The sequence below is a fragment of the Cavia porcellus genome, unplaced genomic scaffold, assembly GCF_034190915.1.
Source record: "Cavia porcellus strain 051 isolate PalLab524CR breed Dunkin Hartley unplaced genomic scaffold, mCavPor4.1 scaffold_21, whole genome shotgun sequence".
NCBI classification, from domain to species: Eukaryota; Metazoa; Chordata; class Mammalia; order Rodentia; family Caviidae; genus Cavia; species Cavia porcellus.
The window spans coordinates 20,804,064-20,820,791 of record NW_026947504.1 but is presented as its reverse complement, the minus strand read 5'-3'; the positions used below and the strand labels follow the sequence as shown (position 1 = coordinate 20,820,791).

The 16,728-nt window shown below is 33.3% G+C and overlaps 1 protein-coding gene across 3 annotated transcripts in view; it reads left to right on the top strand.

The window, feature by feature from the left end:
* Positions 1 to 16,728, top strand: part of Slc12a2 (solute carrier family 12 member 2) — an 80,611-nt gene that overhangs the window by 40,545 nt on the left and 23,338 nt on the right. For all 3 annotated transcript variants that reach the window (XM_063232413.1, XM_063232412.1, XM_063232415.1), the window contains exons 8-15: positions 128 to 255; positions 390 to 474; positions 2,976 to 3,127; positions 6,819 to 6,926; positions 8,117 to 8,240; positions 9,363 to 9,464; positions 10,930 to 11,085; positions 12,237 to 12,336. In XM_063232413.1, the coding sequence (XP_063088483.1) occupies positions 128 to 255; positions 390 to 474; positions 2,976 to 3,127; positions 6,819 to 6,926; positions 8,117 to 8,240; positions 9,363 to 9,464; positions 10,930 to 11,085; positions 12,237 to 12,336 (955 nt within the window). The remainder of the gene's footprint in view (positions 1 to 127; positions 256 to 389; positions 475 to 2,975; positions 3,128 to 6,818; positions 6,927 to 8,116; positions 8,241 to 9,362; positions 9,465 to 10,929; positions 11,086 to 12,236; positions 12,337 to 16,728) is intronic.

Below are 16,728 nucleotides of genomic sequence, written 5' to 3'. Positions count from 1 at the left end.
GTACAAGAATTTATCAGTTAATTGAACTGAAGAAAAATTGGGGATCATAGATACTAGTTACTGTTGACACAAATTTTTATATAATCTAGCTAATAATTAATTGCCAAAAATATTTTGTTCTCTGTAGCTGAAATATTTACTGAGAACTTTGGACCTGATTTTCGAGATGAAGAGACTTTCTTTTCAGTATTTGCCATCTTTTTCCCTGCTGCAACTGGTATTCTAGCTGGAGCAAATATCTCAGGTGATCTTGCCGTAAGTATTACACAGTACTGCATTAAGTACATTTATACATTTTATATATGTGTGTATATTTGTCTTTAACTGATGCATGTATGTGTATGTATATGTTTTTAGAGAGACTTTAAAAGAGTTGTCTTCTCTTCCAGGATCCTCAATCAGCCATACCCAAAGGAACACTCTTAGCCATTTTAATTACAACACTGGTTTACATAGGAATTGCAGTATCTGTAGGTAAATAGCCTTCCATTTCTTTGTGTCTCAAATATTTCATGGTGCACAAATATTTTCATGGCACTCTCTAATTTTTATATTGAAAAACATTTCAATATAAATACATAGAGTTGATTATAATTTTTAAAACAGCTTTATGAAAACTGGTCGTGACTTAGAAATCCTTTATTTTTATATTTGAGATTTATTACTGAAGTTAGAAAAATTGTGAAATATATCTGTAAACACTTAGGTTTCACTGTTTTAAAAAATTTCATATGTGAAAATGAATTTTATTTGTGGGTCTGTATAAATTTCTGAAGGTTTGTTTGTTTATCATGATCAGTTCTGTCTTCATGTAATAAAATCATTATCAAGACTGTTAAGCCATGCCTGCCATTTTTTTAAAAAATGAAAACGCTGGAAATAAGTGGAATGGAAATGCTTTCCCCAAAGTCTTTTGCTAGCTCCAATTTATTTCATTCTGTCTATAGTACCCCTTGAGGTAATAGGATTATCCTTCTCTCCCTGATGTTCAGTAGCTGTGTCAGGAAAGACAGCTTATACTTCCAGTAGTTATATAACTAATTCAAAGCAAGAGCACTCCCCCCCCAAAAAAAAAACAAAGGTACAGAATATTGAAACAAGAAGCACATGAAAGCTTAACTACCTCAGGGGAAATGGGAGTTACAAGGCTCTGTCCTCTCTCCGTCTCCTCTACTCCAGTGGTTTCCGAGATAAAAGTGTGATTTTTCTTTTCTTTTTAAAAAAGATTAAGATAAAAGAGGACATAACGAAACAGGTCAGAACAGAACAATTTAAGCAACATAGTGTTTCACCACAAGACAATCCGACATAACAGTAGCTACCGTAGTGTCTCTTTCCTTGAAATACTTGAGTATACCTTCCTATACTATAGTATCAAACATAACAAGACAGTGTAAAACCATTCAAGAGAATGAAAGTATTACAGGGTATTCAGAACCAACTAACAGAAAATGAACAATGGTTACTTATATTATCTCCTTGTCCATAAAAAATTTTGTTTATACTATCACATATAATAAAATCCAAAAAGACACATGATGAAACTGATGGAGACAGAACAAAAGCTTGGTAGAACTTCAAAACAAAATGATATTAAATCAGCACTAGCTATTATAATGTCTTGTTTTCTTCAAAATAGCTATTCATACCCTCACAGACAATAAAATCAGACAACCTGGAATAAAACCATTCCAACTAATGAATGAAAGCATTATAAGGCTTCAAAGCCATATAATGGGGAATCATGATTACCACAAACTTTTATGTATTCTTACCATTTCTTACACTAGGGAGACTATTCGGTATTTAGACATGTGAGTTTGATTTATTTCGCTTATGAGTATGGTCTCAAGTTGCATCCATTTATTTATAAATATCTCTAATATGATCACTCTTTTTTTTTTGGTCTTTTCATTTTTATCGGTACCAGGGATCGAACTCATGACTGTCTGCTTGCAAGGCAGGCGCTTATGCCGCTGAGCTAAATCCCCAGCCCCGTGATCACTCTTTATAGCTGAGTAGTACTCCATTGTATAAAAATACCACAAAAATTTGATTTTCAAATGGTATAGGAAGAAAATGAAGAGTAAAGAATTAAGTAGTCTAATCATTAAAGTTTTCTTCATCTCTTAGCCTTGTGTTATTGTCCAGTTATAACTAAATGCCTGTAATTTATATCTTGTATGATGAAATAAAACTTGCTAAAGTGCTTCTGAAAATAGAAATATATAATCTGTAATTGCCATATTGTGTATTATTCTTTTTTTTTTTTTTTTTTTTTTTTTTTTTTTGTCTTTTTCCTTTTTCCTTTTTACCGGTACTGGGGATCAAACTCATGACTGCCTGCTTGCAAGGCAGGTGCTTATGCCGCTGAGCTAAATCCCCAGCCCCTGTATATTATTCTTGATAATAAAGTGCTGTTTCAGTACATAAATTTTAAATATTATGTAAGTTCTCAATTTTGCACACAAGTAGGAAGCATTTTCTACCATGAGTATCACCCAACTTTAAGAAACTTACTAGTACATGGTAGACTTTTAAAGCAAATCTCAGCAGTGTTGTCTACATAATCATATTTGAGAAAAAGTTGGTTTTACCTAAAGCCTTATCTTTAGCCATGTTTCAGTTATAAACTACTTGGAATACAGGAAAACATTTCTTCTATTTAGGACTCTTAACAGCTTTTATATTCACTAAAGGATATCTTAACCATGTAGACTGTGAAATAGTTTTGCTAATACATCACTTTCCACAGTGATATTCATAAGGTTAGGTATTTACATGTGAATAAATAATCTTTATAAAACGTTTGATTTCAGTATGTACATATTGGGGACCATGATGCTTTCCAAATTGTGTTTAATACAAAGGATCTTAGCTGTAAATGCAGTGTGTGTTGTCATAGTACGTAATGTATAGTTTTAAGATGAACATAGATACTAGCTATATTAGTCTCATTACCTCTTATGTTTCAGGTTCTTGTGTTGTTCGGGATGCTACTGGAAACGTTAATGACACTATTGTAACAGAACTCACAAACTGTACTTCTGCAGCCTGCAAATTAAACTTCGACTTTTCATCTTGTGAAAAAAGTCATTGTTCCTATGGCCTAATGAACAACTTTCAGGTAAGCTTCTAATTTCTATGATGTAAATCTTCTGTATTTCTCTAGAGATTGGCTGCTGTCATATTGACTACTCAGAATGCAGCTTGTACATGAGAACGCAAGACTCTTGTTACTTTATACCCCCCAAAACTAAGTTACTAATGGGCAAAAGAAAAATACAGTAAATCTGAGGCTGTTTATTAGCAAAAAGCACCTTAGAGTAGTGCTTTATATTGGACTATAATTTACTGTGTGTGTGTGTGTGTGTGTGTGTGTGTGTGTGTGTGTTTGTGTGTGTGTAGAGAAGTGCACTGTATCAGAGCAAAGGGACCTCTGTGAAGCGTCCTGCACGTAGTCCTGTTGATGAGGTTCGTTTCTGGATGCTCTTGTTTCACTGAGCTTGATGCCTGCCTTTTCAGAGTGTCACACATTCTTGATGGCAGTAGTTATATATATGTGTGTGTGTGAGTCTTAAAGTCAACAGGACTATATCGCCTACTTTATACTTTTCCTAAACTGTTCTATTTTAGTTTATTTGTCTTACAAAAGTCTACAAATGTGTACAAAACATCTTTCTGAGATTTTGATTGAAATTGTCTTAAACTTACATATCATTTTGCAGAGAATAGCAATGTTGAATTTGCCAGCACTCTCCATTTATTTTTATCCTGATTCCTGCCATCAGTATAAATGTTACACATATTTGCTAGATTTACACGTAAATATTTCATTTTTATCTATACTATTTAAATCTATACTAATTAAAATGAGTTCAGCTTTCTAATTACTGACATTTCCACAGTGGCTTTATATATAAATGTTCTTTTTTTATTTTAAAGTATTGATCAATCCCAGTAGTAATGTTTGTTATTTGGATTTGGCCCTTGTAAAGAAGTCATGTGGTACCAAACCAGAAATGTTCAACCTTTTTGGCACTGAGGACCACGTAGAGTTTGCGTTTCTTTTTTTTTTTTTTTTTTTTATTAATACATGTTTGTGATATGTAATGATTACATTGCCCATCCCAACCTCAGATCATTGTCATAAAGTGCACAGTCTCGATCCCTCGCATGCACAAGTCATAGCAAGGTTTGTGCTCCTGTGATGATCTGTGCCTCTGATCTGACAGGCAGAAGCCAGATGCAAATGCACGTGAAGGGAGAGGCTGTATGTACAGACAGATCTTCACTCACCTGCCGCTCCTTTTCTGCTTCTGCTGTGTTGTCCAGTTCCCTGTGGGCCATAGGCTGGGGATGGAGACCTCTGTGCTAAACAGCCGTTTCACAGAATTTAATTTTGAATAGATGCAGGAAAAGTTGGCAAACTTTTAAAGTGTATGAACTGTGTAAAAATTAGTATTCTCAGGTTTTGCAATTCTGCTGTTTAATACCTCTATTAAGATATCAGAAGTAAAATGAAAGTCTAGTCTGTCAAATACATAATTTAGAAAACTTTATGTAAGAGAATTTGAGAGCAGTTTGTTGAGTACTAGCATGGTAGAAAAATAATAGACTTTGGAGATTAAAACAAAATACCATGGTAAATGAGTTTGTGGTTCAGTTGATTCTAAATGAGAAAAATTTTCCTTCCCATAATAAAACAGAATCTGAAAATACTGACTTCAGTGTGTGGTGTAGAATATGTAAATATTATAAATTTTTAACTGAAACTTTTAATAGCATTATTATTTTCTATATTATGGTTTCCAGCAGTTGATTAGTTTTAGTAGTTATAAAAATGAACCCAATTATATAATAAAAGGCTTTGTTTTCTAGTCACAAGACTAGGAAAAATTATAGGAATGAAAGAAAGCATTCATGTGCAGCAAGTGATTCAAGCCAGTTCTGACACTGATATTGTGCATGAGAGGCACAAGTACTGCTCTCTGCCTAATGACTGAGAATGCCAGGGAGATTCCTGTAGTATTGCCTTCAAATGCAAAAGTATGTTGTCTTTATCAAGTCTGTGGTATGGATGCACTCAAGCAAAGAGAAGTTTGTTATAAGTAAGCTCCTTTTCAATTTAAGTAAATATGTTTTTCCAGTTGATAGAAGTGATAATTGAAATCCAATAGAAAAGAAATTTTTGACATGAGAGCTACAGTGTTGTAATTAAACAGTGATGCTTACAGTGTCAGTTTTGCAGTAGTCAAGTAGGATGTTTTGTTTACTCTGTTCCTCATTATTTAGCTTAATTTATCTCCATTCTTGTACTTAATTTTTTTCCTTGTACTTAATTTAACTTTGAATCATACAGGCAGGCATGGAATTTTGTATATATAACAGAAATTTGGTCTAATTTTTAATTTTTACTTTATTCTGTACAATGCCTTTAGTGAAAAATAGTGATTATGAATAATGGATGGCATATAAGAAACTATTTAATTGTTACTGAGGGGCTGTCAGAGAATTATCTTTCCAAAGTTTTTCTCTAAAAGCTTCCTACAGAGGCTGATGCTAATGTTTCTTAAAACACTTAAGAATTGTCTTTTAAGTCTACTAGAAGATACAAAGAAAGACACTTTAAATAAAGCAAGGTGATTTGTGTATACATAAAATCAGACTTGTGCATCAGGGCCAGGAATTGTGCCCATAGCTAGTTCTGCATTTGCTTATTGTATTTAATTATAGGCAAGTGTGTGACAGTCATAAACACCTGGTTTTCCTGAGAGGCCTCATTTGATATATTCTTAATCAATATAAGTGAAACATAAATTCTCATAACTGAACTAACAAATTAGGTGATCATATTCATTGCAGGGAAATTTATAGTGGGTAGGTCACACTGACTATTTGAAGCTACCAAATAGCTCCTTCAACTCAATTTTATATTTTGAAAAATTTCAAAGATAAAGAAGGAACTCTGCAGTGAATACCTATGAGAGTTTTTTGTTTTTCCTTTTGCTTTACTGGGGATCAAACCAAGCAAGTTAGGTGAGCTCTAAGCTATATCCTCAGCCCTTTTTATTTTTTCAATGAAGATTTAGTCAGCAAACTGTAGAACACAGGACCTGTAAAGAGGATATCACATAAAGGTAACATAAAATGAAAACAAAGTGTGTCCTTATAGATTAAAAAAAAAAACTAACTAAAGAAACATCACCCAATATATTGTAGTCTTTTTGGGGGGATTCTCATTTAAACTTTTTTTTAAAATACCAGGGAATTTTCCCACTGAATACGTGGCACTGCTACAGAATTATTAAGACTTTAAGCTGGGACAGCGGCATTGCCGTCCCAGCTGTCCAGTCTTTTGCCTGGTAGAGATACATACTGAAATATCTATGCACTGGATGTCCAGGATTTCTAAGAAATAAATAATGTGGAGACTGACTTCAAGTTCATCATTGTTGAATTTTAAGTTTTAAGTTTAGAATTTTGAGTTGGTTTTCATAAGATGGACCACACCTATGTCATAGTTACCAATCTTTCAACTTATCTTTATATGATAATGGATGATTGGGAATGCATTAGGCACTTTTTTCAACCCTTGCATCTATTTAGAATTATGTATGTAATAAAAATATTCTCTTAAGTGCTACGGGCAAATCTGTTTCAGAAATTTTTAATGTACTTTCTATTATATTGTTTATTAAATTATTCCTAGTATTAGTTGTCTTTATTAGAGTAATTAAGTTGTGACTACCTAACAGTGTGTTCTTTTTCAAGTTGTTTCTAAGACTTATTTTCCATGTTTGTCCTTCTTATTTAAGGTAATGAGCATGGTGTCAGGATTTGCACCATTGATTTCTGCAGGTATCTTTTCAGCCACTCTTTCTTCAGCATTAGCATCTCTTGTGAGTGCTCCCAAAATATTTCAGGTAAGTTTTTGTATTGTGGGCCTTTATTAGGGAGAAGTAAGGTAATATTTTTCAATTTGAGAGTGCCATTTTCAAATTAGTTGGAATTAGTGTGAAACCCATGTGTGTGCTACGTACATGTTCAGGTATGTGATGATAGGTATAAATTTGTGCAGATGAATGGTATGTCTGTTTATGCAAATTTTTGTGCATTTATCTACTGTCAAGATAGTGTCTGAGCTGGGCATGGTGGCATTTGCCTATAATCCTACCTAGTTAAGAGGCTGAGGCAGGATTGCCAGTTCAGGACCAATCTAAGCAACTAAGCATTACACTGTCTTAAAATAAAATTTTTCAAGAAAGGGCTGGGGGTCTGACTCATATCTCATATGCTAAGCCCCAGTTTCAAGCCTCAGCATAGATAGATAGATAGATAGATAGATAGATAGATAGATAGATAGATATTTAGATGATCTGTCAGTTGTGTTTTTAGAATTGATAATGGATTGTTAGAAGGGCAATGTAAGACTAAAAATCAGAAGTAGTAAAGTATCTTATCAGAATTAACTTGGCACTAACATGTTTTATTTTACAAATATTTGAATGCCTAATATATGCTGTGCATTGCTTTAACTGCTGAAGTGGTATAGGAATAAATAAGATAAATGTCATTTCCTTCTAATGAGTATTAAATAGTTGTTACTGATTACAAAATATTTTTTATTACTGAATTAAAGGAAATGTTCATTCTTTAGCCTTGTTCTTAGTGTTATAGCCATTAAATAAAGATGTAAAATAGATTTTTAAAAACCATATTCAGTAATATAAGAAAAGTGATTGTTATATGGTCATCGGTTTTAAGTTTAGAATTTTGAGTTGGTTTTCATAAGATGGACCACACCTATGTCATAGTTACCAATCTTTCAACTTATCTTTATATTATCCTTCTGTTTGTATGCTTGCTTCTCTGATTCTTTTGTCATAAACAGATAAACTTTAACCCGAGTGAGATAAGACAGATAAAAATATTTTAAACCAGCTTGTTTGAAATGTTCAAATTTACTTTACATTGTAAGACAAGGAAGCATTGTAAGACAAGGAAGAAAGAGAATAAAAATCATAAATTTGGGTTTCATACCAATTAAACTGTTGTAAATTTGTATGTCTAATTTTAATAACATTTCTTTTTTATGTGTGCATTTTTTCATTAGGCTCTTTGTAAAGATAATATCTACCCAGCTTTCCAGATGTTTGCTAAAGGTTATGGAAAAAATAATGAACCTCTTCGGGGTTACATCTTAACATTCTTAATTGCACTTGGATTCATCTTAATTGGTTAGTTATATAAATGGTATTAATGCAGATTTTAGTGCATTTACTATAGCAGATCTGAACATTCAATTACTAGCAAAGTGTTAATTTGGTATAATGTGTTGATTTCTTCTAATTAAATTAATGTATAAAATATTACAAATACTAGTATAAATAGAAAATAAATATTTTCTAAATTTATTAGGATTGTTAAGTCCTCGTCAGAGATAAAAGGGAACTCTTACATTTTGTTCCTAAACTAAATGTTATAATGACTTAAGGGAAAAGATGGTAGTGTTTACCAGAAAGATAATGCTTCCACTGATCTGTTTTTGGCCTTGGATTACAAGTGAGCCTGTTGGTCTTCCACTGCTAAAGTAGACACTGAAGTTTTAAGAATTTAAGGAGAATTTAAGAATTTATCCAGTCTCTGAGATGAGTTAATACTGAAAGTCCAATGATCCTATCAGTTATTGTGATGCTATATGGAAACATATAGTACAGCTAAGTATATATTTGATTTAGCTTAAGTTGGAGAACAAGTTGGCAATATGCAGTGGGGTTTCCCATAAGCCAACAGTTCTCTGTCTGGGTTTGCATTTTAGACACACTTGCATATATGCCCATACTGCCATATTCAAGGATGGTTCTCATAGCCTCACAGTAGTGCAAAATGGAAGCAACCTAGATCAATTAAGAATGAAACTATACAGTTAATATATGACAGTGAAAAAAAAGAATAAACTTGGTTTTCACATAACAATATGAATGGATTTCAGATGTAATAAGATCAAATGAAGATATATACATATAGTGTCATATTAATTGTGTCAACTGTAAAACACCCCCAACAAGCATATATAATTCAAGACTATATATGTATTATATGTATAGATACATAAAAGTGTGATTATAAGGAACATACAAAATTTAGAATCATGAAGTATAAGGAGATTTCAAGTGTGTACGTAAACTTTGGTTTTTGAAAATTATAGTATATGATGTGTTTATGGCAGAATATCAATATTTAATCTAGGTGGTGGACATAGGGGCATTCACTGCTATATTATCTAAAAGTTTGGGTATTTCATAACTTTAAAAAGTTAAAAAGTGACCATCATTGAATTTGTCACTTTTCTTTTGCAGCTGAACTGAATGTTATTGCTCCAATCATCTCTAACTTCTTCCTTGCTTCATATGCATTGATCAATTTTTCAGTATTCCATGCATCGCTTGCAAAATCGCCAGGTGATTTTCCATTTTTAAAAAAGTTTATAAATGTTTTCATTTCTTTCATTAAAAAAAAGATATTTCCGGGGCTGGGGATTTAGTGCAGCGGCATAAGCACCTGCCTTGCAAGCAGGTAGTTGTGAGTTCGATAAAAAAAGAAAAACGGTAACAATAAAAAAAGAAAAAAAGTGTAAAAAAAAAAAAAAAGCTGCTTCCATACATTTTTAAAGTTAATGTGTGTGAGATTAGCTTATTAATACATTCCTGCTGGCTTGAACCACCATGGTACACACAGCTTCCCCAATCAGGCAGTGTGAACTGCTGTGGCACCAGCTGCCCCCCTGGGACAGCCGTACATGTACACCCCTGTCAGATAGGTGTTAGTGCTCAGTTTGTTTTTATAAGTAAATCAAGCCTTGAAAGATTTCTTTATCATGAAGTTCACTAATGTTTTCTTAAAGGATTTAATATATATTGCATTAATTTTTAATTCTAACATTGTGAAAGAATTTAGTGTTTTAAGAATTCTTTTCTAGTTCGTAGCTGATTCTGAGTTCTGAGAACATTATTGTGATTTAGTTAACCTTTTAAAAATCTTTTGTTTTATTCTGAGAATAAAATTCAGAGCCTCACCCATATTAAGCATATGTTCTATCGCAGAGCTTCAACTTCAGTCTCATAAAACAGTTTTAGCACAATGGGCTCTAATAAAAAGGAACTGTTATCAAGTAAAACAGTATATGGGGCTTTTGTTATACACTGAGGCAGTGTTCGCAATCAGGAAAAGAGGCGAAAGAACAAAGGTTGTATCTGCATCTGAGGATCTGCCTCACAGAGCAGGAAAGATAAAGTGTAGAGACTTTGGACACAAACATTTTAGTGTCAATTTTTAATAAAATTTCATTGAAATGTTTTTTAAAAATATTTTGAGATATAGGGTTACATGTCAATGAAAATTTTAAAACATTTTATCTTCAGCATTTTAAAAAAGTGTTTATTTACTAAAAGGGAAGGTGTATGTTACTGTAGTCCATGGTTAAATTTTTCTAGCAAGTGGATGAATTTTTAATGATTTTCATAAAGTTTTATTTGAAGTGTTTTATGTATTTGTTAGGACATGGATATGTCTAATGCTAAAAGCAGAAAATAAAGCTATGTTATTACTGACTCAATTTGAAACCTTTCTTCATTTTGTACTTTCTCTAGGGCTTTTAACATTCATTGGTTTGATTTATAATTTTTTATGAAGTTTATTGACTATAGACCTAGTAAGATAGACTAATACAAAAAAATAAACTTAACCATGTGTAAAACCATCAAAAACTGTAAAAATTGTGATCAGTAACAGTCTTTGACTTTAGTGTTACACTTGATGCTTAAATTCCTCAGTGTATCAGCCGTACATTAAGTTACTTTGTACATGCATATGTGTAAAGCAGTTGAGGAACTGTGTGAGTTTTATTTGTCTATTTATTATTGTTAGGATGGCGTCCTGCATTCAAATACTATAACATGTGGATATCACTTCTGGGTGCAATTCTTTGTTGCATAGTGATGTTTGTCATTAACTGGTGGGCTGCATTGCTAACATATGTAATTGTCCTCGGACTGTATATTTATGTTACCTACAAAAAGCCAGGTTAGTAACTTTTGCTATTTAATATTTCAAGCTACAAAGTATACAAAAATTCTTTATTGTTTTTCCTTAAGAGTTATCTTTTGTGCATTTGAAAGTTATGTTATGTGCAATCTAAAATACTTCATTTACATATACACACTTTCGGTTTTTCAACAAAAAAATTGAGCTTAATAAAATTACTTTGGATTTTTATTGCAGTGGAATTCCATTCTTATCCACAAGTTAAATTTAATTAATCTTATTTGTAGAAAAATAAGTTAAGGTACTTAACTTTCTGTTGGTATAGTCAATATGTTTTTAAATTATTCTTTAGACGACTGCACATTTATAGTGTTGTAGTAACTGTCAGCTTAATAAGCATACATATTTCCTATTTTGGTCTTAGAGAAGTATGGCAGGTAACATGGAAATCACAAAATTCTAAATGTAACAAGGAATATTGGACAAACATGTTTTTATTGAGAAGTGGTCAGTGATTGCCTATGTGCTTATTGGTAATGGCCAGATACCATGTATCTCCATGTCAGCTGGTGCTGCTGCAGTATGTTAGCATTGGTTCAGTTTACAAAAGAAAGATCTGACAAAAGCTGGGAAAGTTTGGGTCAAATAATATTGATTAGGAAGAGATTATAGGAATAATTAGAACATAGTAATTTTAAACAAAACATTTTTAATCTGGATATGAAATAATGAGCTTTTTGAATTAAAGATGTGGCTATTGAATTAAAATGGATAAGGAAACTTACAAGTCTGTAAATTAGCATGTGTAGAATCATCATTTCAGTTTTAACTTGTTTGTTTATTTAATATGAGATGAAATTTTCATGTTCAAATAACCTAAACAGGAAAGTGTTATAAATAGCCCTTCTGCTCTGACCTTTTACTTTTAGATTTGTTGCCATATGAATGGTAATTTTAAAATGTTTTATATTTTGAAAGATTCCTGAGTTACATGCACATATCTTCTCAATTCTTTTTAAATGTGGGCATATAGAAATATTGATAGTTTTAGTGTCATGCTATGTACTTGTACTATTGCAAGAGTATCATATTTTAGCAGTTGATGTTTGAATGTGAAAGCATTGCTTAATTTTTCCATGAGTTTTTTTATATCATTGATACTTATCTTGCACAAATGTTGTCTTTCCAAGATGTGAACTGGGGATCCTCCACACAAGCCCTGACTTACCTGAATGCACTACAGCATTCCATTCGTCTTTCTGGAGTAGAAGACCATGTGAAAAACTTTAGGTAGGTGATCAGGCGACATGAAACATTTTCTCTCAGCTGCCCAGTCAGTTTTTAAACTTATTCAATAACATTTTCACATGTTAATTTTAGAAGTTTCTCATTTGCAGAATTTGAAGTGATAAATATCATAAAGTGAAATTTTATTTTCTGTGGATATTAAATGTTTTTATATATTAACTATATAAAAATTTTATAAAGGTTTTTGACATATCTTTTAATTTGACTGTTACTTGCTTATTAGTAACTAACTGGTAACTAGTTGCAGTGATTTGAAAAAATCACTTTACAATAATGAGCATTTAGGCTACATTCAATAAATGACTTGAAATACATTTTGTCTTTATAATACTCAGCCATCAATTTAAAAATTGTTTAATGCATTTCTAATAATTGATATGAGTTAATAAAGCACTATTAATACTGCGTGTTTCTCAAAAGCCAGCAGTACTGTGTACCACTTTGTATTGTTAGACAGTGTATCATTATTTATACTTCATTACACCTAGGTTTGTTGCTAGGTGTGCTGACATGCCCATGTAACCCCAGCACTGGGAGGCTGATGCCGGAAGATCACTGAGATGCAGGAAGACAGCCTGGGCTACATAGTGAATTCAAGGCCAGCCTAAAAAAAAAAAGAAAAAGCCTCCAATGGGGACTGGGGATATAGATCAGTGGCATAAGTGCCTACCTAGCAAACTCAGAGTCATGAGTTTGATTCCCAGTACCCCCCACAAAAAGCCCCCAAAACCTAGTTTTGTTACTTTCAAACAACTAATCATTAGGCAATAATTCTTAAATTGCTTGAATTGTCTAGTTGTGACACTTTGTTTAATCATGAGTAACCACCTCTCAATGATTTCTACATAGTAAACAGAGAAGTCTGTTTCATATTACTCAATAAAATCAAAATTAAAAAGTAGTATCTTGAGGGGATAAATGCCAGAAAGCAATTACTGTACCGAATTTCTCCTAGAAAGAAGAATGCGTGTATATTCTTCATGTTGTCTTTTGGACATCTCCCACGTGAATATAGACACATGTGGTCCCTTTGTTCTAGAAAAAAAAGTTTCTTGAGAACACAGCTTTGGAGTGAGAGAAATGGGGAAAAGAAAAAGGAAGAAAGAGCCCTAAAAGAGAAAAACCTCGGTTTCAGCATATTTTAGATGGCTGACACCAAATAAGAGAAATAAAAATTACTCTTATATAAAATTATGTGTCTCATAACTGTGGGTATGAATGGAGTCAAAGTTAACCTGTTGGTTAATTAAAATCTGTTAATTTTGGTTTATTATGGAACATTTAAAGATTTTTTAAATCTCAGTTTGACTGACTGGTTTTTATTCAAATTATAGGTGAACCATAGTAGGAATAAGGAAAACCAGTCAACAGGACTTACATGCAAATCAGTATTTGCTTCACCCCACACAACCCTGTTTCTTTACACCATAAGCAATCAATTTGAACTCCAGCCGATTTTATTTTTTATAGTTTTTTAGTATTTACTTCATAATCACTATTCTTATCTTGCTGCATTTTTAAAAATTTTTTATTTTAGGCATTATCGGTTGATGTCTTTAATTTACCTAGGCTGGACATGTACATGTACTCACCTACCAATATTTTTTTGTTCTTATTTGGATTAGATCATATTTTTTATGAGAAAAATATCATTCAAAACAAAAGTATGGACGTAGTACATGATTTAAAATGACAATACAAGGTGATCTACAACGTTTACCATGATGTTTTTTGTTGTCTTCAATAGAATTGCCCATATCGTCAGGTACAATAATATTGAACATAGCAGTACAGAACAAAATCAATAAAAACAAAAACATTGGAGCCATTATAGGCCTTCAAAAGTGGGTAATAGTCAAACCAGAATGAGTATCATAGTGAATCTTACTGTCTTCAGAGTAGTTGCCTATACTGTCAGGCTTGATACTGTCAAACATAACAGATTTGAATAAAATCAGTCAAGACAGAGATCAAAGAAAACAGATTCCAATAAAATCAGTCAAAATAAGGCACTAAAAGCAATACAGGATTTTAGGTTAAGTTAATAGAAAATTAAAAATGGTTACCATAGTATATCCTTTTATCTTTGGAATAGCTGTCTGTTCTTCAAATTTAGTACAAGTAGACAAACTGGAACAGAATATAACCCAAACTAAACAGAGCAATGAAAGCAATATGGATTTCAAATCATGATACAAAATTACCAATGTCTTCTGCCTTCCCCATTTAGACAGTTCCTCCCCTTTCACATTTCCAGGGTACATTGTACATTTTGTATCCCACTAACTCCTTTAGTTTTTAAATTAATAAGGCAACCTGCTAGATGGTTTGTATTGAGCAGTCTGTTGTGATTCTGATTGGTTTTTCTTTATAGGTGATCTGTTTCTTTTCTCTGATGGCTTTTAATATTCTGTTCTTGTGTTGAATTTCTGAGATCTTGATTATTATATGTCTGGGTATAGATCTGTTTTAGTTATAGCTGGCTGAAGTTCTATAGGCCTGATATATCTGAATATCGTTTCCTTTTCGTATGTTTGAGAAATATTCTTTAATTATTGCTGTAAATAGCCTTTGTATTTCATTTACATTTACCCCTGCTTCTTCACTCACATTTTTTATTCTTAAGTTATAGATCTCCCTGTCATCTTCTAGCCTTTGTATTGTTACTTCTTGCTTCCTTGTTACTTTTAAGAGATCTTTTCTTTCATGATCACACATTGCAAACCTGTCTTCAAGGTTTGATAGTCTCTTTAGTTTCTTTAAGCAGATTTGCCAGCTTTCAATGGAGTAATTTTCTGGTAATGTCTTTGAATCTGTTTCATGTATTCTAGATTTTTTTTTTATATTCTTCATCAAAGGTTTCTCTCCTTTTTCTATGCCCCTCCATTTTTTCATCTGTGTCTTCTTGAGAGGTACTTAGCATTTTTTTATTTTTCTTGTATCTTCCTTTACATGTATTAGTATTTCTGTTTTGAGTTTTTTATAATGTCTCGAAGATAATTCTTTATGTCAGATGCTGCGTTTTCCAAAACCACAGGTGTGAAGCCCCTGATGTCTTCTGTGTTTACCTCTCCTGGGCCAGTACTGTTTAGGTTGGAGGCTGGAGCCTTCCTTTTGTTTTTTCCTTTTGTCATGTTTCTGGTTTCTTCCAGACAGTTGGACAATGGGAATCCCCGGCACTTCCTGGACTGGCTAGGATTACTCTGAAGCATGTTGGCTAGGGATTGCTGCCCTCCCCAGTCTGATGCTGGCCACTGAAGTACAAACAGGAGCGGGGCAGCTGGCCCCTCCCTGCTGAGCTGGACAACCACTGAGAGTCTTCACCATGTTTGAGTGTGCCACAGGGATGGAGCCAGTTAGGGATAGTTTCAGGGAGACCTTGTCCTTTGCTGTTGGATCATGCACAGTGGTGGGACTCAGTCCAAGCAGTTTTCACCAGTCTGCTCTGTGCTAGGAGTGGCTGACTAAAGTCGCTGCAGTTCTGGTTCTGGGCTTATCCTGCCCGACTCCAAAATGTTACCCAGCCCCTTGCTCACTCCCACAGGAGGACCTTACTGAGAGCCAAACTGGCACTGTTCTGCCACTCCCTTCCATGACCCTGTCCTGCCGAGTCCCTCAGCTCACCAACCCCCAGCTTTACCTCTACCACAAGTCTTCAGATTCTAGCGGCTTTCCTAGGCTACAGTGAGAGCACCCCTGAATACACCTTCTGTCCACGTTTTTCTTTTCTTTTTTTTACCTTTAGTTTCTTCCTGGGTTGAGAGGATCCATCTCCTTCCATCTGGTCTTCTCCAGGATGTTTTATTCCAGCATCTGAGCTGTTTCTGTCAGAGAGGCTCCTTACTTTGCTGCTTATTGATACACCATCTTCCTCGGCCCCCCCGATTAGATCATATTTGGTATTAAGTTTTTTGACTTTTCAGACATGATACATAGCTGAGTCATTAGTAAATTAGAATTGCTGTTTCGTGACTGCATAACTTTCTTGTTTTCCCCAAAGTTAGTAATTTTTTTCTGATTAAACTTTCCATTTACCATTGCCTTTGCCTTTGTCAGATTTGCCAAAAGATTTTGTTTCCTTTACCTGTAGTTACTGTGACTTTCAACTTACTTTCTCATTTTTCTGTTTCTTTAATTTGGGTTTTTGAATTCAGCCTTGTCTGAAGTGAAGTATTTGTTTGTAATTGTTGTCAAGGAAGATCTGCTCTAAGGAGTGGGCCTTGTTAGTGAAAGTCTTTGATGGGGATTAAGAGGGCTTTGCTTTCTTTGAGGAATTTAAGTCATTTTAGAGACTTTCTTTTTGTTCTGATGAATTTGCCAGAAATGGATCTTTAGCCCTCTTTTGTGTGTGAAGTTATGCATATTGTTCTGAAA